This window comes from Pelodiscus sinensis, chromosome 21 (genome assembly GCF_052426305.1).
Source record: "Pelodiscus sinensis isolate ZL-2025 chromosome 21, ASM5242630v1, whole genome shotgun sequence".
Taxonomy (NCBI): Eukaryota; Metazoa; Chordata; order Testudines; family Trionychidae; genus Pelodiscus; species Pelodiscus sinensis.
In genome coordinates, this window is record NC_143072.1 from 26,618,067 (window position 1) to 26,645,893 (window position 27,827).

Here is a 27,827-nt window from a genome sequence, read left to right on the forward strand (position 1 = left end):
GGACGCCGCGAGCCCCCGGGGCCCGGTGACGCACTTCCCGGGGCGGGGCTGCGGGCGCGGGGGCTGCTGGGAGGGGCTGGGCGCGAGGACTCGGGCGGGTGTCGCTGCCGCCGGCGTCATGGGCAACTGCCACACGGTGGGGCCCAACGAGGCGCTGGTGGTGTCAGGTAGGGGCGGGGCCACCCCGGGGGGAGGGGGGAGCGCAGGGGGGGGGGTGGCAGGGGGGGGGGGGGGGGGGCGCCCGGCGGGGGGGTGAGCCCCGGGGGGAGGGGGGAGCCCGCAGCGCGGGGGGTGACGAGGGGGGTGGGGGGGGGGAGCCCCGGGGGGGAGGGGGGAGCCCGCAGCGCGGGGGGGGTGGCGGGGGGAGGGGGCGAGGGGGGAGCCCGCAGCGCGGGGGGTGACGCGGGGGGAGGGGGCGAGGGGGGGGAGCCGGGGGGAGGGGGGAGCGGGGGGGCGAGGGGGGAGCCCGCAGCGCGGGGGGTGACGCGGGGGGACCCCGGGGGCGAGGGGGGGGCAGCCCCGCCCCGGGGGCGAGGGGGGAGCCCGCAGCGCGGGGGGTGACGCGGGGGGACCCTGGGGGGAGGGGGCCCGCAGCGGGGGGGCCGCGGGGCCCGGGGGGCGGGGGGACCCCGGGGGCGGGGGGGGGGAGCGTGGGGGGAGGGGGGCGAGGGGGGAGCCCGCAGCGCGGGGGGTGACGCGGGGTGACGGGGGGGGGGGGCAGCAGCGCAGGGGGGGGGGGGGCGAGGGGGGTGACGTGGGGGGGGGGGGGCCCCGGGGGGGGGGGCCGCGCGCGGGGAGCGGGGGGGAGCCGGGGGCGCGGGGGGAGGGGGGAGCCCGCAGCGCGGGGGGTGACGCGGGGGGGGGGGAGGGGGGAGCCCGCAGCGCGGGGGGTGACGCGGGGGGAGCCCTGGGGGCGAGGGGGGAGCCCGCAGCGCGGGGGGTGACACGGGGGACCCCGGGGGCGAGGGGGGAGCCCGCAGCGCGGGGGCCCCCGGGGGAGGGAAAGGGGTTCCGAGGGGACCCCGCAGCTCTGAGGGGTGTGGGGCAGCTGCCCTTGGGTGACGCGTGGGCTCAGACTGCCGGAGCAGGCCGGAGGAGGGGATGTGACGTGTCGGGGGGGTCGCGCTTCCTCCATGGGGGTCCGCGGGGTGGGACGCAGGTGAGCCCCCCTGTGCGCTCAGACACCGGTGGGGGCAGGTGGTGGCCCACGGGGAAGGGTTCTCACTGGTGACCCCTGCCTGTGGGGCCGAGCGAGGGCCTCCGGCTTCTGCCGCTAACACCTCACAGTGGTCCCTCCATGACCTCTCATGGTGAGAGGGTGCTGCACCTTTCCCACCCTGAGGGCATGTGAGTGAGCAGCAGGGGTGTGGCTGCCCTTGCTCATTCCCTAGCCAGTCCCCGTGCTGCCCAGATACTAGGCCTGTTAAAAAGTGGGGTTTCGTAAATGTGTAACCACTGACATTGTTCAGCAATTCCACGCGTATGTGCAGAGGTTAGGCTGTTCTGGGGGAGCCGGTGCCCTAGGGGAGCTGACCTTTAGTCCAGAGACAGCAGGGCCGGGGACAGGCGGCAGCCAGTGCTCACCAGGGCAGGAGCCAGTCAGCTCCCAAGGAGCTGATGCCCATGGGGAGTCTGCTTAGGACAGACTCCCATGTGCTCCCCCCACTGCTTCTGATACAGAGGCAGCGGAGGGGTGAGGGAGGCTTGTGTGTATCCGTGAGGATTAACCCATGGGCCCGGGCTGGTGGGTTAACTGTTTAAACGTGTCCACAGTCACATCTGTACCAAACCCTGCTGCTTTGGTGGTGGTACGCTCAGGCTGCAGCCTTGCTAGTGAGCTTTATTCTATAATTCAGCGTTTCTCAAATTGTGGGTCCGGGCCCCCTGGGGGGTCACGAGCAACTGAGAGGGGGGTCTTGGTATCACAAGTTTGAGAGCCCCCGCTATAATTCATCCAGTGCCATAGCTACAGAAGAAGCAGCAGGTGTCTCTTACTGTGCCCGATGAGTAGGGATACCCCGTGTGGTGGTCATGCCCTAACCTCATCTAGTCTGCATTTGCAGCTGCAAAGTGTGTAGAGTGAAGGGCAAAGCCTGTGGGGGGAGGGGGAGGGCAAGGCCTTGGGGGGGAGGGGAGGGGGCCTAGTTTTTTCCAAACGTGGATTTGTGTTCCCTGGAGGGATGCTGCACCCTGGAGGAGATGGCTGGATCCCTCGTGCTTGCGTGGAATGCTTGGGCAGTGGCAAGCAGGGTTGCGGGCTTCTGCAAATAATATTCATTGCTCAGTAAAGCTCCGTCTGCATCAGGGGTCTCCAGCCTTTTTAAGCACAAGATCACTTTTTGAATGGAAGTGAAAGCCAAGATCTATCTTGTACCCAAATACCCTTGTCCCACCTCCTTTGTGCTCCTTGTCCTGCCTCTCTCTGAGGCGCTGCCCCTGCTCACTCCATCCTCTCTCCTTCCCTCCCCCATCCTCACTCACTTTCGCCAGACAGGGCAAAGGGTTGGGTGCAGGTTCTGGTCTTGGGTTAAGGGATTTAGAGTGTGAGGAGCTCTGAGCTGAGCTTGGGGAGGGCAGTTGGGGTGGAGGAGGGGGTTCTAGGTGCAGGCTCTGGAAGGGTGTTTGGATGCCTGGGGGCTAAGGGCTAGGGCAGGGGCTTGAGGTGCAGGAGGGGGTTCATAACTGGGGTAGGGGTTCAGGATGTGGACTCAGCTGGGCACTGCTTAGCTCAGGTGGCTCCTGGGTGGTGGTGCAACGGGGCTAAGGCAGGCTCCCCCCGCCCTGGCCCTGCCAGCACACTTGCTCTAGCCCTAGTCCTGCTGTGCCCCCTCTCTGCTCTGTGCAGATAGGTGCCCCTCTCTCCCTCCCCTTCCCTGCACAGCAAGCAGGAGGCTCCTGGGGAACAGCTCCAAGGCAAAGGGCAGGAGATGCGCAGCAATGGGAGGAGGAACAGGTGAAGTGCTGGCATTTGATAGCCATGGGGCCAAACCAGTTAGGATCCGCTGTCAGAGGCTTCAATATCTGCCAATAGATCCCGATCCACTGGTTGGTGACCGCTGGTCTACATAAATCCTTTTGCCCACACTGGTTTTGTGATGGAGCTGATGGGTTTTGGGATAGGGACTCTGGCCCGCAAAGCTTCAATCCCCTTTCCTCATGCCCTGGAGGAAACAAACATCTGGGGTTATGGCGGCTACTTCAGGGTTATAGGGCTGCCCCACTCCCACTGCTGTGTGGGAAACGATGTCATCATGGTTTGCAGCCAGCTAAATCTGCTCCTTATCCTGAAATCTCCAGCAGGCAGTGGCAATCACTTCCAGTTGATCTCTTAAGCCGGGAAGTCCCAAGGCGGATCCAGGACAAACCCCTCCCCCACAGATCCTGCCCCGCCCCACTATGTCCCCTTTGTCCCCCGCTTTTGTATTTCACTGCCCACCATGCTAGGTCCTGTGCAAACCCCTGCCTGCTTCCTACGCGCTCTGGTTCTGAGCTCAGGAGCAGGCTGACAGCATTGGCGTGCTTATAGACGCCGCCTCCTCTCCTGAGTGCTTTGCAACTGGTGTTCAGTCTGGGCCTGGCTGCACCGTTCTGATTGTGCTGAAGCCCTGTGTTTTTCTTGGTGTTGAGTGCCTGGTGGGCTGGTAGCGTGCCAGGACATAGCATTCAGTAATTAGCTTCCAGATCCGTCGAGCAACCTCGGCAGAACCTGGGTCCACTTTGGTTTCCAACCCTGCTGTGCGTCATTCAGATCATAGTGGAGAATATTTTCGTGTGATAAAGCAGTATTAGACCGAGCTATGATCCGGTTTGTCTTCTGCTGTATTGGGCCCCTTCCTAATGCTGCTGAGAGATCACTTGCTGGGAAGATGGCTCAGACACATTTTAATCGGAAAGCTTCATTTGGAATAGATTTGAGTGTTAGGGATTCTCACTACATGCCATGTCGGGGGCAGCTTTCTTTCAGCGCTTTAAAGTGGCAACAGTCCCCAACAAGCGGTCCTCTCTCTCTTTGGTAACTGCGGCTTAAGCCTTTGCTTGAGGCCCTTATTTGGCAATCTGACTCCAAGGGCACAGATCAATGCTGAGTGTTAGTGCGTCTCTGCCACTCGGTGGTATTTTCTCTGGGGTCCTCTTAAGACACACAGTGGTTATTAAATTACCCAGTAAGAATCACCCTGACCTGCTGATGCTTACTGGTAACTGGCTAACGGGTGCCTGGCCCAGCCAGAGCAGTCCCCCGCCCTCGCTGCAGGCAGGGCTGGACCCACTGTGGGCAGGGGGAAGGCTACTCCAGCAACCACCTACCCACTGCGTGACATGGTAGGCAACCAGGAATGGTGGGTGGGCTGCATGAGTAGCCCTCCTTCACCTCAGTGGCCTGTTGAAGCTAGTGGCCCACTGGGGGTCCACCTGTAGCCCTCCTGTCTGTCCCCTTCACCCACCTCTTGAGCACCAGAGCCACGAACTTACCTGTTCCTCCCCCTCCCTCCCAGAACTTTTGGAAGAGCCTCGAATTGCCTGATTTGCACTCTGTCCTCATTCCTTCCCCTCCCTCCCCGAGCTGGATCACTGCAAATGAGCTATTCGTGGCATTCCGGCTCTGGGAGGGAGGGGGAGAGAGCAGTTAACTGGTTAACATTTTAAATGGGATTTTACATCCCTAATTGCTTCTTAGAACTTTCAAATCCAGACTTGAAGTTATTCTTTTCAGCTTCTGCAAAGTGAAGAGTTTTCTGTGGTTTGGTTTTAGTATAACCTCAGGACTGTCCTGACACAGGGTGTGTAGAGTCCTTGTGCTGCCCAGTATGGAGGCTGCTGGCTTCTCTCCACGGGCGTTGGTGCCATTGAAGCTTTTCAGGACAATGTAAAAGGGAAGACCATCATACTGCAGTTCCTATTTTGTAAACAAACGATATCCTGGCTGGTTGCAGGGGATAGCTCAGTTAATCTGTATAGGAAAAAATAACACATGGTCTGGTAGCGCATGTTTAGTTAGTCTGTAAAGTGGTACCAGACCATCTGTTGTTATATCCTCACTGTTGATGGTGGGTTTATTTGGCTAGCTTATTTGACTTCCCTGTGTTTAAGCTGTGTGTGGCACTACTGCATTCTGCCAGTCATGAATTGTGACCCTGTAATATTTATACCAGGACTACTCAACTTTGGAAGCTTGGAGGAGTGAGGGCTGCAACTTAAGTGTGGTTGCATAGACATGCAAATATATATGCAAATAGTTTCTTTCATACTAACTGACATGAATACAAAGATTAAAACAAGACTACACAACACGCAGGCCCCATTTAAGTCAGTTCTGCTGATATTAATAAAATGCAATATTTACCTGATTTCCACCCAGATGACTGCACTTTTAATGAGCAATGACAATCCAGGAGTTTAACTACTAAAATGCATATCAACAGAAGGCCATTATATGGACTACTTTTTTTTGTTTTGGCTTCCATGCGCAGGCCGGATGTTGAGCCCCACGTAAACCCAAACTGCACCATGGGCCACAAACAAGTGGGCCGTGTGCCACGTGTTTAGTAGCCCTGACTTATACAAGCATATTGTTACAGGTTGAACCTCTCTAGTCCAGTACCCGTGGGACCTGACCGGTGCCGGACCATGTGAGGCCAATATTGTCTAGTTGCAGTATGAGCACTTTCACTACTTCCTGGGCTCTGAGAAGACATTTTGGGGTACATTAGAGCTAACTAACAGCACAGAACCCAGAGCCAGGACTGGGGGCTGTAAATAACCTTTACGGGGCCGTGGGAAACTTGGCCACACCCAGGATAAGTGGACACACAGCTAACTCAAGTCATGCTGGACCACGGATGTTGCTGGATTAGAGAGTTCCAGGCTAGTGAGGTTCAACCTGTACTATATGTCTTATATGAGCAATCTTTAATGTGAGGTTGCAGTCAGTAAATGACATCGAATGGACCTTCTTCATCGATATAGGGTCTTGCCTTCCTAACACATCTTTACTCTGCTTGTCCTTTGAGTAATCTGGGTTCTGTTCAGCAACAAAATGGTCGCCCATGTTTGGTGGCTGGCCCGTTCTTGTACATGGCGATGTAAGAGAGAAGGATTAGTCCTCTTTTCCTTGAAAGAAATATCTCCTTTTTTACTTGTAACTGCAAATATGATATGCAGGTAGCAGGACGAATATGAGCTCCCGTGATCTTCTGACAAATCATGCTTTAGTTCCCTAGCTTTGCGATAAATTACGACATTTGTAGGCATAGTATAACAGAAGGGGCAACAGGCAGTTGTTTGTTTCTGCATGGGAGAGTGTTTTACCTTTGTCTCTCCTGCCTTTGGAATCACATTTCTACATTTGTGTTCAGAATGTGCATGCTCCTGAGGGACGTTCTCACGCACCTTCTGTTGGGTTCCTGTTTAAAAAGTCTTGAAAGGAAACAGGCTAGGAGAACAGTACTAGAATAATCTGTTTAGCTTCATAAACCTGATTAGCCAAGACTCTTAAACTGTGACAATACAGGACTGTTCTTTCCCTGAAACCTGTTTATCACTGTCCACCAGGCAGCCTCACAGCCTGTCAAGGTGAATCCCAGTGTGACTCTAGTCTAAGGCAACCCTTAATACTGTTGGTCTGGTTGCATTTTGTAGACTAACACAACATGTAGATAGTATCATGGGCTGTGGCCACAAAAGCTCGTGATCCCATCTCCATGTTTTGGAGACAGTGCTGCCAGACCATTGGTTGTTTTTTTCTGTACCAGACTAACTCAGTTATCCCCTGAAGCTCTTAATACTGTTATTCAGTAATTGCCTCGAACTGGGTAATCTGCATTCTTCTGAGACACCGCCCTTCCCAGGAGGCAGCACTGTAGCTCTTTGCAGCTGACGCAATCCAAGTTTCTTTTGTCAAGTGCTTGCTGAGTTGGAATAGCTTCTCTGCATGCTTGGTTTGCTTAACACCGACTTATGGCCTTTCCTTTTAGTTTCCAGGAAGGGTTTAGCATGAGATTGTCATGGTGTAATGTTGCACGCCTTTGTTGTGGCTTGTAAAATTCAAGCCATAGACTGGATATTTCACAAGGCCTTATCTACACACCAAGATGCGTCAGTTCATTCCAAGGTGAGTGTTGAACACAGGTTAGTTAACAGAGCGCAAATGCAGTGCATTCACTGCATAGATCATTTAAAAAATGTTAAACCTATCCTCCAGCCATTTAGCTTGTTACAGGTGTTAGTTAAACAAGTGTCACTAGTTTTTAGTATGTGTCCACACAGGCGTTCGCACTAGTTTAACTAAGTCTGTTTAAATTAATTTTAGCTACGTTGGTACAACTTGCGTGTAGACGAGGCTTAACACAGCTTTGTACCAGTGCCTGAGATTCTGACCTTGCTCTATGCCTAGACTCTGACTTGGCTGCACGTTAATTTCTTTGTGTGTCTGTTGTCCAGTTTCATTTTCTCTCCTCCCCATCATATCTTTTTCAATTAAGGATGGAAGAGACTAGTCGCTTCCCCCCTCCCCCCCCAGCTCTATCGCGGGGTGAGTGGGGATTGCTTGAGTCCCCATGCTCCCTGTGGCCCCCCCCCCCCCCCCCCGGCTGCCTCTATGAGACACAGCAAGGTGGGGAACAGGAGCCAGTGCTGAGGGGAGCCAGCTTAAAAGCCGGTTCCCCCCAGCACTGTCTCCAGGGTGCAATCTGCTTCCTCCCGCCTCCCCGCTGCCTCCCTCTCTCCCCCTGTTAATAGGTAACCACAATTTAACATCCTTATTTTCAATAAGTTTTTATTTATTAACCAACTCCCTAGTTTTCTGCACTGGAGTTGCTAGTGTTTTTTTGACACTTTCAAACATGGCTCAGGTTATTTTGGCTAAGGAGCCCAGTGGGTTTGAAAAATAAACAGACTGAATGACTTTCGCCATTTGTTCTATGGATTGAACCTCTCTAGTCCTGCACCCTCAGGACCTTACTGGTGCCGGACCACGGGAGGTTAGTATGGCCCAGCAGCATCACAACACTCCCGCTGCTTGCTGGGCTCTCAGAAGACATTGGGGGTAAATTGGAGCTAAATCACAGCCCAGAGCCCAGAGCCAGGACTGGTGGCTGCAGACAGACTTTCTGGGCAGCTTGGCCACGCCCATGGTAAGTGATCATCCGGCTAACTGAAACCCTGCCAGGCCAAGGCTGGTGCCGGACTAGAGGTTCAACCTGTACTTCCTGAACAGTACGACTTGGTACCTCTTTGCTCACAGAGTTTGGTGAGAAGAACACAAGAGAAGCTGTTTTGTGCAGGGGGGGGCTATCCCCTCCTTTCTCCGCTCAGTTTGATTCCCCCTCCCACCCTGGTACCGTCTCCATGCGGCCGCTGAAGGAGTGGGATGAGCTGCTGCCCATGCAGCCAAAGGTCACTGCTCCCCTTGTCAGCGCTCATCAAAGCCCATTTCTTACAGCAGACAATATGCAGCTGGTTGATGGTTGGTGCTGGGAGGGGCCCTCTGCCTTGGGGCCTCAATAGGCGTGTCTGCTGTCAGCAGGGAGCCTGCTATTGTTAGCTTGCTGGCCTAAGTCAGTCAACAGCTGCCTCCTGATGCAGGTTGGCCCCGTCGCTGTGTTTCTGGCCTCACGCCCCCATAGCCACTAGGGGTGTAAAATCCCGGGTAACTGGTTAACCACATTGTTTAATCAGTTAATTGATTACATGGGAGGTAGGTGGGGAGGACCTCTCCAGCCCAGCTGGAGCTGCCCCCCATTGATTCGCTGGGCTGGAGCTGCTCCCCTACTGCCAGAGGTGGGGCACCCAGGCACGCCACCGACAGGCTTCAGCTGGAACGCCTGCGATAGGTAGCAGGGAAGTGAGTGAGTAGTCGACTACTTGCTCCCCACACCCCGCTGCCTCTGTATCTGGGAGAAGCCGGAGCCAGTTCCCCCAGCATGGTTTTTGTGGTGCTGGAGGCCATGGGATGCTGCCGCAAAGCAGCCTCTGCTTGCAGTGGGCCCAGGTCCTCCGCGGGCTGAGGCTGCTCCAGCAGCAGCCCCTGTCTGCGGGAGATCTGAGCAGGGAGCTGGGACCCCCTGAGGACAGGGGCGGATGGACCCAGCATGATCCGGGACTGAGCAATCCCAGCTCAGTTGTGGCTCGTGCCAGTCCGGGAGGTTGCCTTGTCCTAGCTCACGCCGGGTCCGGGGCCTACCCCTGCTGCTCCTCTGCAGTTTAAATGTAGCAGGAGCTGGGCTGCCTGCCCACCCAACTCTTACTACATTTAAACTGCAGAGCCGCTCCGGGCCCTGGCGCGAGCATGCAGGGAGGCAGTCTTCCCCGATGAACTAATTGTGTTGTCGATAAAAATGTTATCAACTCCACAGTTAGTGGATTATCTGCCTCTTAACATCCTTAGTAGGGAGGAGCGGCTCCACACCTTGCTGGCTAATCTTAACTGGTAAGTCTCACCCATTAAGAGTGAGGCTTGCGGGTTGAACATTTGTGTGTTCCTCTCCCCCATGGGCTTCTGTTGCTTCTTGTATCTGACTCCGAGCTGCGGTGGTTCTGCAAGCATTTCAGGTGTGTGTCTGGAACTAGTCGTGAACCACTGGAATTCATCGGATCTCCTCAGAAGCAGGCTGCCTAGTTCCTGTTGGCTCTGGGAACTCTTCTGCCTTGAATGCAGGACTGCTTCCCTGTGCAGGCTCCCAGGTGGGAAAGTGCTGTCTGGCATGACGCCTCCCTTACAGAGTTTGCTGTACCCCAGTGTGCTGGGGAAGGCACAGTGCTTTGTGGAATGGTTGTCAAGAAAGAGGGAGCTTGAGACGGAAAAGGAGGTTTCTCGCCATATCTCACTGTGCTGCTTTTGTTTCCCAGATTTGCAAAGTTTTCACTGGCGGTTTGTTTGTATTTTGTCGCTTGATCTTCCGGCCCTGAGAAGCCGATGACAGGATTGTCTGGGGAACTAGGTTCAAAACAGTTAATTCATCCCACTTACTCTCTTGCACCCCAGCGTGCTACCACGCCCAGATATGCAACTTGTATTTAAAGCCCCCACCTGGCCGTTCACGTCCATGAGTAAATTCAGATTGAATTCTTCTTTCCATGTTTTCTTCCTGTTTTGGCCACTGTTCAATAGAATGATTTTACTGAGCAGTGCTGCCTGTCACCAGATCTGCTGTGCACAAGTGCAGCGCTGTGCTTTCTGCTGCCCAGCTTGGCGAAGATTCTAAATCGCGTGTTTCCTTGCGCTGTCTGAGAGCGATCACTTCTGTTTGAAGGGAGGCGGGCTGCCGTTTCTGCCAGTGCGACGTGCGGGTCTGGCGGGGAGTACCGCTCCAGAACATTGTGTTATACGTGTAACAGACAGCAAAGGGGGTTAAGAAGCAACAGACAGCGGCTGTTCTGAGAGTCTGACTGGCTGAGCAAGGTCGTCTCCCGTTCTCCGAGAGATTCGATGACGTTTCTTTGAATCTGTTTTAGGACCCGTCGTACCAATCAGCTTCTGGGACGGCATGTTTTCACTACGGCGCCTCAGCATGGGCACTCCCTCCTTCACCAGCAGGGGGGTTTCTAAGCCATCTCTGGCAGAGCCAGCAGCTAGGCAGACAGAATTCTTTTGTTAATCTACTATAGGCTAACCGATTTATTGAAGCATAAACTTTCGTGGGCAAAGACCCACTTCGTCAGATGCATGACATGCATCTGTTAGTCTATAAGGTGCCACAGGACTTTGCATTGTTCTTGCAGATTCAGACTAACACAGCTACCCCTCTGACATTTGTCAATCTAGCCACCTCCTCAGGGCTGGTGATGTTAATCTAACTGTGGCACGCAGGATACACACAGCTCCAAGTGACGTAGCTAGGTGGATCTGATTTTTAAGTGCATACTTGGCCTATGTCTTCCCTGATTCAGCAGAGTAGTTTTCCAGCAGCTGTCAGGCAAGTGGCATGGAACAGTTGTCTTGGGAGTGGGAGAATAATGCGTGCACAAGTAGTGATCAAAGCCAATCTAAGCTAGTGGCCCTTAAGTTCACTGGTTTCAGATCTTAAACCTGACAATGACAAGAAGTTCATGGAAAAAACACCAAGTTGGCAACTTTCAATTGAGTCTGTGCGGTGCCTTCAGAATCTAAGCAGTCTTAATATTCCAGAAAAGCAACAAGTATTGCCAGGGGCAGAGGGTATGCCCACCCGCCCCTGCAAGAACCTGGCTCTTGAGCTTGTTTTTAAAGTTGTTGCTTTAGAAGCCTGAAGCATAAGGTGTAGGGATGTGAAAAATGTTTAAACATCGTAACCGTGTAAGCCATGGAAAATGCATTGGTTAAACAGGCTCTGCAGGCCGCCAGCCGGCCCCTTGGGATCCAGGCTCGCCGCCTATGCTCCCTAGCAGAGTTTAAACAGTAACGGAAACCAATAAGCTGATATTTACCGGTTAGCCATTTAAGCTCTTACATCCCTAATAAGGTGCTTTTGAGAGAATACTGGCTAGATGTGTGAAAAGAAGCCTGGGATAGTAAATGGCACTGCTTTTGAAACAGACGCCTTCAGCCTGGTGGATTTCACTATGGCACATAGCCAGCGTTTGTAATACCTTTAACAGGGTGAGAGCGAAAACTCGCCTTCAGAAAATAGCCTTGTGAAAACAGCTTTGAGTAGAGGCGAAGGGGCCGCAGCTTCCTGATCCTGCCTAGACAAGGAATCCACATCGCATTCCTGTCAGACGTTTCCCTGTGGCTATGTCCTGGGCACAGGACATCCAGCTAACAGCCTCTGGGAATGGGTTTTTCATTTGTATTTAGTGCTGCAAATACATGTGGCCTTCCACAGGCCTGCATGGCCGCCCCGCCCCACTAGCCTGCATTGCTGTAGCACGAGCGCGATGAGGCCTAGCAGTCTGCCGCCTGCAGATTTGGGCGCTGGGTCGGCTCTGAATGGCCGACGATTCGGGGCAAGGAGAGCAGTGTAGAGAGGGGCTTGAGGACAGATGTCCTTTGTGTGCACAGTCCTGGGGATCGGCCTGCATTCAGCTCTCCTCTGTCTCGGCGTCCCTGTGGCGTCCGGAAGCCTTGGGAATGAATTTCCTCAGCCTTTGGGGAGGGACAGGCTGATATTCCAGATGGCTGCTGCTCTGCCCCTCACTGAGGGGAGGGTTCTGTGGAAGCTCGGTTTTATTTCCACCTGTCCGGGGAGCAGAGTCTGCGTGGCTCTGACCAACCTGGGCTTTCCGCTTGTGCTGCAGGTGGCTGCTGTGGCTCCGATCTCAAGCAGTATGTGTTCGGAGGCTGGGCCTGGGCTTGGTGGTGCATTTCTGACACACAAAGGTAAGGAGACGCTCTCCCCTGGCTTGTGTCCTTGGGGTGGGTAAAGCTTCAGGCTCCCTGCAGTACCTTTAGGAACATAGAATTGGCCAAACACGATCAAACTGCTGGTCCCAGAATCCTGCCTCCAGCCATGGCCAAGATGTGCTTCAAAGCACCCCTGAAACGCTTCTGAAGGGCTGTGCAGAGTTGTAGGAGCAGTGGGAAGGAGGGAAGGCCCCTTGGGGCCCTTGAGAAATGTCCTGAAGCACGAGAGCTAATTACACCCCTTCAGGATGACTTTTGGGTCCCTAACACCTGCACAGGTCCCTTTACCAGCTCTCGGATTCAGCCTCTGGCCTTCTGCTGCTGGGAGTTCCAGGGACTGAGAGTGCGGGGGTCCTGAAGAAATATTTACTGCAGTTTTAAATGAACGACCTATGAATGTTGTCCTGTTCAAATCAGGACCCCCGGAACCGCCTGTTCTCAGCACAGTTTGGCTCTGGCTGCATTCTCGATGTTGATCATTTGTACAGACATGCCCATGTGACATGACGACAGTCTCCTTTCAGCTGCAGTATTCTTCGGACAGCTGTTGTGTGCCTGCATGCCTCCCCCTTAATGTATTGCTGAATTTTGTCCAGATACCTCAAAACCAAAGCAAAGCAGGAGGGGCCATGCCTGCATTTTGCTAATGAACTGATTTGTCTTTCTATGTTGCTAAAATCAGTCCGTGTTGGGGCGTGTAAAAACTTTCCCTTGCTCTCCCCCGGCTGTGAGGCAAAATGCAGTGCCAGGGTATTAGAGGAGCTTTGCAGGGGGGCTGGCTTCCCTCTGCGGCTGCCTGGTTTGCCTGTCAGGATGCGTAGAAGCTCTGTCGGGCAAGCCATGTGGCTGCTGTTGCCAAGTGAGCTTTTTGAGAAGGGGGCTGGTGATTTGCTGGTGACCCGAGCATAGGGGAGAGGGATGGAGGGAGGAGCAATTTCCTCCTCCTTTTACACAAGTCTATTTTCCTAAAGGTACGCTGCCCTTGGTAGTTGCAAAAACGAATCATTACGTGGGGATTGGGCCCAGATTTCTGTTCCAAACCAAGGGATTTCCTTTCCCTCCCATTCCCAGCCATGTGGTTTGCTTGCTGTTGAGTTTCGCTTCAGTCTTTGAACTAACGTTCTGTGATGGTGCTGCTGTTGTCCTAATGTAAGAGCTTAGCCTGCACATCAGGGACTGCAGCAGTTGTAGTACCCAGCTGACCCCGGGGGGGAGGGGTTCGCCACGTCCATTACGATGAATAGGGACAAGGGGAAAGACGAGACTTTTTGGTTTTGCAATAAGAGTGGTGACGAAAAGGTTCTAGTGAATGTGCACTGCCTGGCCATGCCACTTCTTCTCTGGGTTGGTGTGTTGCCATGGTCCCATGTAGTTAGCATGTTCCTGTCCTTGCTGTGCACCTCCATCCTAAGGGAAATGACACACTGGGTCAGTTAGCTTGTGGGGACAAGCTCTCATCTGGTGCTGTTTGCAAATGAGTCACACCACCTGTAATAGAAACAAAAGACAGGACTATGTAGCACTTTAAAGACTAAGAAGATGGTTTATTAGGTGAGGAGCTTTCGTGGGCCAGACCCACTTCCTCAGATCAAATAGTGGATACCCTTCGGTATATATGGTCATGCCAATTTTCTTCCACTATTTGATCTGAGGAAGTGGGTCTGGCCCACAAAAGCTCATCACCTAATAAACCATCTTCTTAGTCTTTAAAGTGCTACACAGTCCTGTCTTTTGTTTCAGCTACACCAGACGAGCAGGGCTACATTTCTATCACTACTCCACCTGTAATAGAGTCTCTTTTAGTGGCTGCCACTCGAGGTGTTACAATGCCAGGGCATCATAGCACTCCAACGGCATGTGGAGACTGTCAGCTAACACTTGCCATTTTAACAGGGACTTTCTAGTAGCCTTGTGTCGTTTGGGAGAGTAAAGAAGAGCCCAGCTGGCATGCAATAGGGATGTAAAGGGTTAACCGGTTACATGGTAAGCATTCGCCTTACTGGCATGCTTGCAGGGTAACTGGCTAACTGGCACCCGGCCAGAGCAGCCCCCCCACCCGCAGTGTGGTGCAACGGGCCCTCCCTGGCCCGGCTGGAGCAGCCCTCCACCTGTGGCATGGTGCAGCAGGCCCAGCCGGGCCCACCACACCATGCCGTGGATGGGGGCTGCTCCAACACTCCCCCTGCCCGTGGTGCGATGTGGTGGGCTGGTGAAATGGAATCTTACATCCCTAGTATGCAACACGTTAGAACTGGTGTCCAGCAGTCGGATACCACATGGGCATCGGGAGAACAGTTACACTTTGAACAGGTGCCTCTGTCCTTTGTGTGGACGTGGCTCCTTTTTTGAGAAACCCCAGGGAGGAATGCTCTGAACTCCTGGGTCCTGAGGAATTGTCTAGAAAGGAAAAGTGTGGGGGAGGGATTGTAATTGACTAAACGTGCACTCTTCAGTTGAATGGAGCTTTTAGGTGTTGCCCCAATACAAATGCGAATCGTTCACTTGAAATAGCCTGGGTCTCCCGACTGTTACAAGAGGAGCATGGGCTTAGGCAGTGTCTACGCTGCACTTTCATCAGTCAGACATTTGTCGGTCAGGAGCGTGGGATAAAAGCCCCCAGACTCCAGCCTGCCAGAAGTTTTGCGGATGAAAAGCCAGAGGTGTGGACAAGGCCTTGTTGGTGGAAGACACACTCACGCCAGTCAAACTACTGCTCATGGAGGATGCTTTTCTTTCGTGGCAGGAGAGCTCCGTCCTGGCAACAGATTGGCTCCACCGTGTACCCGACCGCAGCACTGCTATGCCACTGTAAGGTGCACAGTGTAGACCACGTCACTTGCACACATTTATAGGGAGCTCAGAGTCGCCTTGCTATGCATGTCAAGACCTGGCTGGAGGCTTTGGTGGCTCTTTCAAGAGCCAATACCTCCCGAATACCCTAAGCAGTGTAAGTAATGCCACTTGCTGCTGTCACATTTGCCTCAGGAGACAAGACTTTCCTTCTCTTGAACTAGAAAATCTCCACAGGAGATTACCAGTCAGAAGGTGAAGCCAGGACAATTACAATCACTGTCATTTCAGTTATTACACAGTTGCCAGAATGCTGGGAAAAGGAAGTCGTAATTAACACTGATCAGAAAACCGAATGTCCATGTCAGAAAATGGGGGCTGGACTTGATGACCTTCTGAGGTCTCCTCCAGCTCTGTGGTTCTGAGATTCTATGAAATGTTGAGGTTTCATAAAACATTTTAGCTTGGGTTCAGGGCAAAAATTAACAGCCTTGGAATTATTCTGCAGACGAAAATCTGAACTTTCAAATGTGGAGGCCTGGGCTGGAATGTTTCAATACATCATCAGAAGGCCTGGCAGGCTCTCGTCAATTTCGTTTTCTCCCAGCAGGACGAAAATGAAACTGACAAGAGCCTGCCAGGCCCTGTCGCTTTATGTTCCCAATGGAAAAATGAATGTTTTGGCAAAATTGAAAATTCCCTGAAAAAAATTGATTTTGCGGAACAGGCACTGTCAGAAAATCCCTACAGGCTGTAGCAGCAATGTCCAGGTGGCAGGAAGCTTTGTTTTGCAGACTCACTAAATACGTGGTTTAGAGCCAGAATTTCAGATCAAAACATATTACCCTTATACAAGCTAAATGTCGCTACTAGACAGTGGCACATTCCACTCCGCCAGGCAGAGAGGCAGGGGCTTGTCTAATGGCAGTCTGCCCGGCAGTGTTAGCAATGGGGGGTGGGAGGGGGCCACGGGAAGTGACAGAGAAAACCTGAAAGTCCCGTCTGTCCTTTGCATTGTCTATTATTCTCTGGTAACTGCTTTGTGTATTTGCTGTCCTACCCTTATTTACTGCTGCTCAGACTGTCTTTGGAGGTTATGACCATCCTCTGTCGCTGTGAGAATATTGAGACGTCGGAGGGGGTCCCACTGTACGTAACAGGGGTTGCACAGGTAATAACCCACCAGCTTCCTAACCTTGTGTCTAACCTTCTTCTCCCCCTTCCATTCAGCAGCAGCAGCAGGATAACAGAAAATAACTTTTCCTCTAGTGGGACAACAGCCACCTCCTCTCTGGCCCCCTTCTCTGGCCTTTGCCTCGTGGTGCACTCCATAGCTCTACAGGTAATGTAGAGAGATGCGACTGACGTATTCCAAATTCACTGCAATGCTGGCTCCTTTCAGTAATGCTGCAGACATTCCTGCCAGGCTGCACTCTCTCCTCCGGTGGCTCGGTGCTCCTCGCATGCCAGGGGAAGACAGACTGGGAGGTGACGCCGGGCCCTTTCCTTTCCCGTGCTGAGCGCATGCCCATCTTGAACGCTGTCTTACCCGGCTCCACGTGTGACCGATGCTTGTACCATGCCTAAAACATCTATGGAAGTGCTTGGTATTTATCCAGGAGTTGAACCTTCCACTGGGCCGCTCCCCGGGCTCCTGTATGCTATAGCTTCAGCAGAACTGGGGGCTCTTTCCACATTGGGTAGAGCTTGCAGCAGAGGGGGGGTCTGTTAAGTGTCCCCTAACACAGCTACAGCCTCGTCCTAACTGTTCCATCTAGTCCTGGCTATAAAGACGTGGCCGGGACTCCTACTTGTCTGCACTGGACAGCAGGGTCTGTACAGTCGGTTGCCAGGCCTGTGGGCCGGTTGAATTCGGCTGTGCAGAGTGCGGACTCACTGTAGCACATTTGAATGACTTCACAGAATGGTAACGTGGCCTATTCTGTGGATCCTGCTGCTTACTCATAGCGTACGCGTGTGAACTAACGTCTGCTGACATCACCCTTCTGACCTGTGCATCCTTGGTTTGGCTCAGAGCTGGCTTTAGTGCTGCTAGCCAGGTCTCCAGTAATTGTTTCAGAATTCCCATGCCTTGTATTAGGGGTGTCTGAATTTAGGATACGCAGCTCTATGGTTCTGTCTTACTTCTGATAGGCAGCTTCCTCTGCTCTTGTAATCCGCCCCCCTCGCCCTCCTGCACACTTTGGTCCTCCCCCGCAGGACTCCACTGGGTGGAACGAAGAGGAGAAAGGATCGGGTTGTGACCGCCCAGCTGCTTAAAGTTCCCATTTGCTTGGCTGATATTGAAGAGTAGCTGTGGCCCTAGAGCTCACTTTTCATAAGCTTGGAGTCGCTGAGGAAAGAGGAAAGCCTGCCCGGATGCCTGGAACTGCAAGCAACAACCTACGTGCCAAACTCCTGCACCCGGTGTGGGGTAGCCCACACACCTGGGAATCACTGCCCGATTGTCCGAACATGGGCTGTTTAAAAAAATCAGCTCCTGGCCTGGAGAGTGGGACTGGGAGGGACGACAGACCAGGATGTCTTCAACACGTGCTTGTGACTCTTCTCGGCACGCTTCTTGCTGACTGTTGGCGCCTGTGTAGGTACTCCAGCTGTTGACGTGAAATCCAGCTGGGCTTTCTCAGTCGGGGACTGGGCTTTTCAATGACCGACGCTGACCAAGCCGATCATTTGCTGCCTATTGGTTGGGCAATTTGTAATATACAAGCTTTTAGACAAAGGGGCCTTTGGGAGTTAGCCAATATCCTGTGAGTTAGCTTAGTAGGGATCCCGTGATCTTGTTCAGTCTGGCTTCAGGCCTTTCTCTGTTTAGAAAATGTCTGCGCATTATCTGAAAATCTTACTTCTGTGGCCAGCATGACCTCTGTGGACTGCGTCACTGCACAGCATCCTTTACATTACCTGTAAGAAGTGTGGCAGGTAGCCAGGGGCAGGAGGTCCAGGGGAAAAGCTGACAGTGTGTAACTGGAAACGTGCAAATGTTCTACGTTTTTTGGCAGGATTTCCCTAGAGATAATGACGTTACAGCCCAGGTGTGAGGACGTAGAGACGGCGGAGGGGGTAGCTTTAACTGTCACAGGTGTGGCACAGGTACAGTAACTCCAAAACCTCATTTCAGGAATGCATGTCTCTAACCTACCTCCTAATTTTTTCCTCTTAGAAGGTTGCTGGAGTCCCAGAGCAGAGGTTAGCTGCTCTGGAACGAATGCTTGTGTGGCAGCACTGTCCCTGCTGTCGGTTACACTACAGCATGTCCGTGGAACGAGGGAGGAATGTGACTTCTCCCACCTGCCACAAGAGCACAACCGCTTTTCCAGTGTTCTGTCGCATTCATTCACACGGCTCATGGGGTGTGTATTGGTGGGGTGACCTCCTTCCGAAACCTGCAGTGTGCCACAGCTCCTCTTGAGCTCTGTTCTTCATTTCCCAGAGCTGAACCATTTTGTTCTGAAATCGCATCAGTCCTGCTGCTTTGCATTAATATTAACAGGCATTTGTACAGCACCATAATTCTACATGGTGGCTTACAGATGTAAAGAAAGACCTAATCCCTGCATCATGTGTGTAATGTGTTTAAAAAGAAAACCACAAGGCTCTTGTGCTGGAGTTGCATTCAGATCGTAGTGAGCCTTCTGGCACAATGCATAGGAAACGTCTGTTGCTTCTGAACTGTAAACTCCTATTTTTCGTAGGTGTAAAACTCAGCTAAGAAACTGACTTGGGATTTATTTCTGAGATGCAAAGTCTGCTCCCTGGAGAGTTTGTGGAGGGAAATGTCACGTTTCGGTGCTGCGTTCTGCTGCCGGTCAGGTAGCAAGACGTCTCTTGAAGACCAAACAAAACAAGGTCTCCTGCAGCTCTGCACAGCCCGTCTTTCAGTGGGACGTGAACTTAGACCAGGTGGTTCGTGCAGAAATGGTTCTCAAGGTGCATTTAACTGAAGCGTTGCACATGGCTCCTTGCGCAAACAGTGTGTACACAATCACATCCCTGGGAAAGGACACGGCTAGGCCCGCTTCATGTATCAGGAGCGGGAGCTTTACTCTGCGGTTTTGGTCGTGTCTGTGTGGTGGGGCCAGGCGCCAAAAAGCCATATGTTTACTCCACTAGCAAGAAACAACGTCATCTACTTGTTTTGCAGCTGTTGGGCTTGGGGGTTTCATGAGAAAATTTTGCTCCATTTCTTGGCAAGATCGCAAACGGCCTTAAACCCATGAAATTCTACTGCCACCCGTCTGCCTTGTTCTAACAAGCATGAGCGCCCTGGCCCTGCCAGAGTGCCGCGCACAGCAGAATGGCTGCACGCCTCAGTCACCAGAGAGAACCTAGAGCCACACGGATGCTTCAGAGCGCCTAGTCATGTGGCTTGGGCAGGTTAGGAGATTTCTTCCAGGCTCTGTTCGACTTTTAGCAGGTCATTTAACCAGTGGCTGTGTCTCCTTCCTCCGCACAGCAAGTCATTAATGTCTGTAAATCTTTGAGACTGTCAGACGGGAGGTGCTGTTATTGGCTAGTATATTTGTCTTGGCAAGCCACTCGTTCCTTCTTGACTGCAGACATGTTTGTTAGGGCAGGAATAGTGTCTCGGGTTTAGCGATTAACTGACCAGCAGGTGCTGATTGGTTAATGCCACCGGTTACGGGCATTCTGTCCCCGGGCCCCCGCACAGCTCTGCGAGTAAATCTTTCAGCCGGCAGGCCGGCTCAGTCCCGGCAGCTCCCCATGCCGTGACTCTGCACTAAAGGTAATTTAGGAGCCGGCAAGCAGGGATACTTTTTGTGCAGAGCCGCAGCGGGGTGGCTGCCGGGATCTAGCACAAGCCAGGACGGAGCCTGCCTACTGACTGCCGTGCTGCTTTCGGTTCAGAACTGCTTAGTGGCATTTGCTGTGGATCTCTCTGTTGAATGTCCCATTTTAAAATCCAGTGCAGACCTCCCTTGATTTATTGTGTGCCTTTTCATAGCACCCACTGTTCTTCGCTGCCAAACATTGAACCCCAATGAAAATGTTGCAGTCCTCTGGATCAAGAATTCATTGTAAGGATTTTTAACCATTTGGGGTGTAATTTTAAAGGACTCCTCAGGGGCCCATGTAGGTTTTAAGACACGTGTTTCCATAAATGCTTTAGTTTGGAAAGGAGAAGACTGAGAGGGGACATGAGCCGTTTTCAAGTACCTACAAGGGTGTTATAAGGAGGAGGGAGGAAAATTGTTCTCTTTGGCCTCTGAGGACGGGACAAGCAGCAATGGGCTTAAACTGCAGCAGGAGAGGTTTAGGTTGGACATTAGGAAAAACTTCCTACCTGTCAGGGTGGCTAAACATGGGAATAAATTGCCTGGGGTGGGGGGTAGAATCTCCATCATTGGAGATATTGAAGAGCAGGTTGGACAGACACCTGTCAGGGATGGTCTGGACGGTGCTGGGTCCTGCAGGGGACTGGACTTGATGGCGCCTTCCAGCTCTAGTGTTCTGTAGCTTTATGACGTTCCAGTGGAAAGGCTTTTAAAGTACATTGGCGTTGTCCTTTGTGTTGCATGGAAAATGTGTTGGAAGCACATCACTTCTTGGGTCCAGGAGATGCTTTGGGGCACAGGGGTTTGTGCCTCGCAGGTTGCGAAATTGCTCTGTGCCCTCACACGAAACTGCAGCTGGCTGGCTTGTGCCTGTGCTGCTTTGATGCTGTGCCTTCTGCTGCTTTGACCTGACAGTGGGAATGCTGATTCCTTGGGCCTTACAAAAATCACAGCCACGAAAAACACATCACAAGCAGTGAAATCTGGACTACACCCCCCTCCCCTCCCCTCCCTCCGGAAATCAGATTTCAGGGGGAGACCAACACTTCTCAAATTGGGGATCTTGCTCAAAAGTGAGTTGGGGGATCTCAAGATGATTTTAGGGGGCTGCGGTATTGCTGCCCTTACTTCTGCACTCCTGCCTTCGGAGCTGGGCAGCCAGAGAGCAGCAGCTGCAGCAGCACAGAAGTAAGAGTAGCACACCCTCTGCAGTAACCCTGCACACCCCACAACTGCTCGTCGGGTCAGGATCTCTGCAGTCACGGGACATTTCCGATTTCAGTGTGACATTCACCGTTTTTAAATCGCATGACTGGCCCGGGGCACTGACCCAACCGGAGTGGGAGTGTGCTAGAACGCCCGATTCGCTGAACGGGACTCGCTTCTGAGGCACCGGACCGTCACGCCTGCTAGAAAGCCCTTGAATTGTTTGACATGAGAGGGGACAGGAGAGCGGGTTTCAGGTATCTAAAAGGGTGTCACAAGGAGGAGGGAGAAAACTTGTTCTCCTTGGCCTCTGAGGACAGGACAAGCAATGGGCTTCAACTGCAGCAAGGGAGGTTTAGGTTGGACATTAGGAAAAAGTTCCTACCTGTCAGGGTGGTTAGACACTGGAATCAATTGCCCAGGGATGTTGTGGAATCCCCATCCCTGGAGCAAGTTAAGAGCAGGTTAGATACATGCTATCGGGGTGATTTAGACAGTGCTGGGTCCTGCCACGAGGGTGGGGGGCTGGACTCGACCTCTCGAGGGCCCTTGCAGTCCTAGGATTCCACGATTCCGAGATTGGTGTTTGTGCGGCTGGCTGGTGTCACAGACTGGGGGCCTGCAGACGCCGTTTGTCTCACCAATGTCGGTGCGACTGTCGCCTTGTCGCTTGTGCTCTGTGGCCTCCATCCCAGACACGTTGGAAAGCCCAGTCTGGCCCCATCGAGGGCAGCCTGTCCTGGGCACTGGGCTTTGTGGGGTGGGACGCCCCCTGCCCGGCCCTCTGCTCTGTGTGGTTCCTTTGCACAGGAAGGAGCGGCTTGCTGCTAGGAGGCGTCCTGGCCTCGGCGGCGGGGAGGAGGGCTTCAGTGGTTCACGAGTTCAGGGAGCTCAGAGGCCTCGTGGCTGCTGCATTCCAAAGCCGAGGCAGGAAGGAAGCCGCCTGGCCGAGGGAGCGTAGGCCAGGACTCGGCAGCAGCAGTGAGATCGCTCGGGGGGAGGGGCAGCGTCCAGAGTCTTGCCGTAAATCGGTGACCCTCATGCTTTGAAGAAGACGCTGCTGGCGTCACGGCGAGGCGTTGGCAAGGGGGTGCCCCTGCTTCCTAGGGGTAGGCAGTAAAACGGCGGCACTTCCCCAGGGTTAGCCCCTGGCGGCCACTGCCACTGTATCTACCTGCCCTGCATAGATCGGCCCTCATCTCGCAGGGCAGGCTGGGCCGGTGCCTGGGGATCGGGTTTGGCATGGGCGGCCGGGCTCCGTGGCCCGCAGGCTGTCCGTGCCGGGTGGCAGTGGGCTCGGGGCGCTACCCAGCCATTTGGAGTTCATGCCCCATGCCCTGAGAAGCGCCTGGGCTCGCGGGTTGGCTTAGCTCCAAGTCTGTGGGGCCGCCCCTCCCACTGCCTGCCGGGAGCCGAGAGTTGAGCTGTCAGGAGAGAGGTGAAACGGAGACTTTAAAAAGCTTTGTACTGCAGCAAAGCCTCCCTAGGAGCAGGGACCCCAGCCCCGCTCCTCGGTGTGTAACCTGCAGCGAGGGGCCTGGCTGGGCTCGCCACAGACGGGCTGGACAGAGGAGACCCTCCCGTGGGGCTGCAGTGACCCTGCCCGGGGCAGGCGGGGAGCTGCTCCAGCCCCCACCGGTTAGTGTTACCCGTTGAGGGTTGGAGGATTCCTACTGACTAGAGTGAGGACTGGTCCCTGCTTTGCAAGAGCTGCTGCTCTGCCCGGTGCGCTTGGCAATTCGGGCTCCCGTGGGAAGAGCCACTTCTCCCAGGCCTGGGGGTGTGACGAGAGCTGTGAGGTGACTCTCGTGTCTCCCGGGCTGCTCGAGGTCCCCGTCTGCGCCGCTTGCAGGCTTCCTGGCACAGCCAGCGCCTCTGAGCAGCCCCCGCGCTGCTTCGCATGGGGGTCGTTGCGTGGAACGCGGATCTCCCAGTGCTCGGGGGCGCGCCTGGCTCTGCGCGGTCTCTGTCAGCCTTGCTGTGGGAGAGTGAGAAGGAGGAAGGGAGCGAAATGGCCTTCGCAGGTGCCCCTTGTGTCAGCCTCTCCCCGGTGCAGTCTGTGGCTCTGGGCCGGTCCGTTGGGCACGGGAGGCGCGTGCGTTGGACCAGCCGTCGTGACAGCCAGTGGAGTCGCCATGTGGAGCGAGCGGCAGGGTCCGCCTCGCAGTCGGCGGCCGTGGCCTCTGTCTCCGCACCCGTGGGCAGCGCATCCTGCAGATCGACACAGCTGGCTCTTCCGGAGCGCACGGCCCGGAGAGCCTGGGGGCAGCGTGTGGCTGGCTGTCCCTGCGGGCTGCCTGTGCTCACGGCGCCTCTCCTCTCCCCAGGTGAAGATCATGACGGAGAGGGAGCTGCTGGCCGTGGCCTGCGAGCAGTTCTTGGGGAAGAACGTGCAGGACGTGAAGAACGTGGTCCTTCAGACGCTGGAGGGGCACCTGCGATCCATCCTAGGTGTGGGGGGACGCGAGGGAATCCCCGGGTCTGTCCAGGCTCCCACTCGCTCGCTGCTCCCATTGGCTGCAGCCTCCGGCAGGAGAGACCAGCCAGGACGCTGGGAGAAGGGCTGAAATTGAGATGGAGTCAGGCCAGGCAAAGCCTGAGCTAGTGGCTGGGCCGTCCCATCCGAGCCTGCCCCCTTCCCCAGCTCTTGAGCAGCCAGTGGATAATGTGGGGCCTGGTTCTCTGATACCCCTAAGCCCGCTGCCGTGCTCCCGCAGCCATGCTGTGGCTCTGCTTCCTTCCCCAGGCACCCTCACCGTGGAGCAGATCTACCAGGACAGGGACCAGTTTGCCAAGCTGGTGCGGGAGGTGGCAGCTCCGGATGTGGGCCGCATGGGCATCGAGATCCTGAGCTTTACGATCAAGGTACTGCTGGGCTGAGACCATGGGCAGCGCTTCAGGGCCAGCCTCTTGGCTTCGGAAAGGGCTGTGGGGCCCAGTCTGTGGAGTTCCCACAGCAGCCGGGCCCGGCTGCTACGAAAGGGACCACGCGTGCCCTCTGCGCAGAGCGCTGGAGTGAAACGCCCAGCCGGGCCCCACAGCGCTCCTCCCTCCCCCACTGCCTGGCACTGAGCGCTGGGGGCCTGGAAGGAGGGTGGGTGCCGGCCGTGGTGACGGCATCTCCCTCTGCCTAGGATGTGTACGACAAGGTGGAGTACCTGAGCTCTCTGGGCAAGACGCAGACCGCCGTGGTCCAGCGAGACGCCGACATCGGCGTGGCAGAGGCTGAGCGAGACGCCGGCATTCGGGTATGTTTGGCGGCGCTGCCCCGGGGCTGCCGGCCCAGGCTGCCTGCCCTCGCGCCTGAGCCTGCTCCGCTCCCTTCCCGCAGGAGGCGGAGTGCAAGCGGGAAATGCTGGACGTCAAGTTCATGTCGGACACCAAAACGGCCGACTCCAAACGGGCCTTCGAGATGCAGAAAGCTGCCTTCAGCCAGGAGATCAACATCAAGGTGAGAGCACCCGGGGGCTGCCCTCGCTGGGCCCCTGACTCGGAGAGTCCATTCGCAGCTGCCACGTCCCGGGCCAGTTGCGGTCTCGGCAGGCCCTGGGTCTGAAGCAGCAGGCGTGCTGGGTGCTCGGGGCTGCAGGTCCAGGCTCGGGGCGGAAGAGAAATGCTCAGAGCACCTTGACTGGCTGGGTCAGATGGGGCAGCAGCTCCCCAGTTTGACAGCAGCTGGGGGTCCCCCGGGGATTCAGCTGGAGCGTGAGCAGAGGCCCGGGCCCTGAAGCATCCAGCTGCTCCATGGGGCTGGAACACAGCGTCCGGCGGGGCGGGGCTGTGGAGGAAGCGTGGGCAGGCCCTGGCCAGCCCCGTGTGGTGCGTTCCTCCCCTGGGAGGGGCTAGCTGGGGCAGAAGAGCCTTCTAGGGACAGGACATGGGCTCCTCCCAGATCTGCCAGGCTGGAGTTGGGTCAGATTGGGGCTCCAGGCTGGGCCGGGGGGGTCCCCACAGAGAAGTGGGGCGCATCTGCCATGCTGCGTGCCTGAGGGCTCCGCTCGGCGGGGCAGGCAGCCACAGTGCTGTGGGCTCCAGTCCAGGCTGCGCCTTTCTCCGCGTGCAGACGGCCGAGGCCCAGCTGGCCTACGAGCTGCAGGGCGCGCGGGAGCAGCAGAAGATCCGCCAGGAGGAGATGGAGATCGAGGTGGTGCAGCGCAAGAAGCAGATCGACGTGGAGGAGAAGGAGATCATCCGCATGGACAAGGAGCTGATCGCCACCGTCAAGCGGCCGGCCGAGGCCGAGGCGCACCGCATGCAGCAGATCGCCGAGGGCGAGAAGTGAGTGGCCCCCGGCCCAGGATCCCGGTGCCTCGAGCCTGAGGCACGTGGGAGCAAACGTGGGCCCCAGGGGCTGGGCCCTTGCGAGCCCCGCCAGTGCCCGGAGCCAGGCTCAGGAGCCGCCTGTGGGCCCACGACCCTGGCGCGGTCCCAGCAGGGCGCTCTCCTTTGCAGGGTGCAGCAGGTCCTCATCGCGCGGGCGGAAGCAGAAAAGATCCGCAAGATCGGCGAGGCCGAGGCCTCCGTCATCCAAGCCATTGGCAAAGCGGAGGCGGAGAAGATGAAGCTGAAGGCAGAGGCCTACCAGCAGTACGGAGACGCGGCCAAGCTGGCGCTGGTGCTGGACGCGCTGCCCCAGGTGAGCGGCTGGGCGCCTGCCCATGGCGCTCGGCGCTGCTGGGGCGAGAGCCTGGGCTGGGCGGGGGGGGCCTCACAGGTGCCGCCTGAGCCGTTCCGGAGCCAGCCGGCACACGCTCAGCCCCGGCTCGTTCCGGTCTCTGCAGATTGCCGCCCGGGTGGCTGCCCCGCTGGCCAAAGTGGACGAGATCGTTATTCTCAGCGGGGAGGGCAGCAAGGTGACGTCGGAGCTGAACCGCCTGCTGGCGGAGATCCCGGCGTCCGTGCACGCCCTCACCGGGGTCGACCTGGCCAAGGTGAGCTGGGCCTGGGCGGGGAGACCCGTCCGTAGCGCCCTGTGGGCTAGTGCGTGGTGCAGGGGAGCGCCACTCGCCGGGGAGCGTTGCTGGCCCCTGACTCGTGGCCGAGTCCCGGAAGGGAAGGAGGAAATCCCTTGCTGTACTCTGCTGGGGGGGGGCCGCTTTCCGTGCACCCCCCCCCCAAAGCTCCAAGGCATGTCCCTGATGGCTCCCTGCTCCCAGAAGGCTCCCCCCCCATTGTCCCCAGCGTCTCAGCCCGAGAGCCTGGGGCTGGCTCCCTCCCCATCCTCCTTCCTAACCGCCTCTCTCCCCTCCTGCAGATCCCCCTGATCCAGAAGGCCACCGGTGCCCAGGCATGAGGCCGAGCAGCCTGGGGCGCAGAGGCCAGCTTCCTGCTGTCCACTCTGACATCAGCTGCCTTCACGGGGGAGCCCTTTTCTACCGGACCCTGGGTCGCTCCTTTGTCGCTCTGGTGCCTTATTTGGAGGGCCAGGCGGATGCATGTTCAATTGGCCTTTTTCTTTGAGGGGACTTGGTTTGTCCGTGTAAGTGTGCACTGAGCTCGCCTGGCGCCGCAGCCTCTGGCGCGGGGGCAGAGAGGGGATGAGGCGCGGAGCTGGAGGGTCAGATCCACGCGGGGCCTAGTGAGCCCACGGCCTTGTGCTCACCTGCTGGCTGGCCTCCCCTGCTGCCCCTGGGCAGGCAGAACGGGGACCGCGAGGCTGCACCGAGCCAGGCTCACAGGCCCTCCGTGGGGTCTGAAGGGGCCAGGCCAGGGGGAGAGGAGCCACCCTCTGACGACAACTTAGCCAGGGCATGCGTCCTGAGACCCTGCCGAGATCGGCCCAGCCAGCTGCAGGGGCCATGGTCCCTGCCCAGCCTGAGTCCCTCTCCTGTCCCTGCTGGGCCGAGGTCGGCAGGAGCGGTGCCCCATCTCTCCGGGCTGTGTCCCTGGGGCAGGGCGGCATGGCCGGAGGGGTGGCAGGTGCGGTGCTCTGAAGACAGGCTGGCTGGCGTGTGCGTCAGGCAGCTGCCCCCGAGGGAAACGGATGGTGCGTGCCGCTCGGCAGCACGAAGCCGGCCGCCTCCCCAGGTGCGCTGCTCCCCGTCGGGCACCCAGGCGAAGGTGCTGCTCCCCTGCGGGCCGCCTGCGCTGAGGTGCGGCCAGAGGGCTGGCAGGAGCCGTGCGGCGCAGCTGGCACCCCACCGTGCAGCGTAGCGCAGGGGCCTGGGGGCTCGGCCACGTGATGCCGGATGGTGATTCGTTGCATTCTGGTGAACACTGGCCCAGGGTCCTCGCTCCATCTCCTGCCCCCTCCCTCCCCTGCCATCGCCAGTCGGGGCCTCTCCCTGCCGTTCCCCCGGGGCGCTGGGGCTCCTGTGGCCCGGCTGCTCTGCCACGGTCGGGCCCTGTGGATTTCAGCCCCGGGGGCCTGTGGTGTCAGGAAGGAAAGCAGCAGGAACGGGCGAGTCCAGCAAGAGCTGCTGCCGCTGCCCATAGCTGCAGGGTGGCGACGCCCAGCCCTTCCTGGCGCTGGGTGTGTCCCGCCCCACTGTGGCAGGGGCCACGCAGCACGAAGGCTGTCCCCTTGTCAGTCCCAGCCCCCTCCGCCCCCGCCAGCGCCTCGTCCCCTGCTGCTTGTCTGGCTCCGAGCGGGCTGCAGTCGAGTGGGGGCAGGTGCCGGTCTCTGCCGTAGCCCCCCTGAGCCTTCAGTGCTGTGCGATCCCTCCCCGGGAACACGGGGCGCAGCTTGGTCTGAGGGC

General features: G+C 56.3%; 1 protein-coding gene across 6 annotated transcripts; it reads left to right on the forward strand.

The window, feature by feature from the left end:
- Nucleotides 1-20: 20 nt before the first annotated feature.
- Nucleotides 21-27,827, forward strand: FLOT2 (flotillin 2). Of its 6 annotated transcripts, none has more exons than XM_075904525.2 (11): nucleotides 21-167; nucleotides 12,211-12,292; nucleotides 16,187-16,277; nucleotides 23,457-23,580; nucleotides 23,876-23,994; nucleotides 24,264-24,377; nucleotides 24,461-24,580; nucleotides 25,193-25,407; nucleotides 25,582-25,765; nucleotides 25,911-26,060; nucleotides 26,384-27,827. In XM_075904525.2, exons 1-11 carry the CDS (start codon nucleotides 119-121, stop codon nucleotides 26,420-26,422), a joined length of 1,287 nt encoding a protein of 428 aa, XP_075760640.1. In that variant the 5' UTR covers nucleotides 21-118; the 3' UTR covers nucleotides 26,423-27,827. The 6 variants fall into 6 exon arrangements, with proteins under 6 accessions (XP_075760640.1, XP_075760639.1, XP_089628264.1 ...); XM_075904524.2 differs by lacking the exon at nucleotides 16,187-16,277 and adding an exon at nucleotides 18,130-18,220; XM_089772138.1 differs by lacking the exons at nucleotides 21-167; nucleotides 16,187-16,277 and adding exons at nucleotides 6,916-7,108; nucleotides 18,130-18,220.

What these genes read in the sequence shown, in the direction of transcription:
- FLOT2 (XM_075904525.2), top strand. Translation starts at nt 119, where the DNA reads ATGGGCAACTGCCACACGGTGGGGCCCAACGAGGCGCTGGTGGTGTCA. An exon ending in TGCATTTCTGACACACAAAG is followed by an intron (nt 12,293 to 16,186) that starts GTAAGGAGACGC and finishes ACTGCTGCTCAG; the next exon opens with ACTGTCTTTGGAGGTTATGA. An exon ending in GCACCTGCGATCCATCCTAG is followed by an intron (nt 23,581 to 23,875) that starts GTGTGGGGGGAC and finishes TTCCTTCCCCAG; the next exon opens with GCACCCTCACCGTGGAGCAG.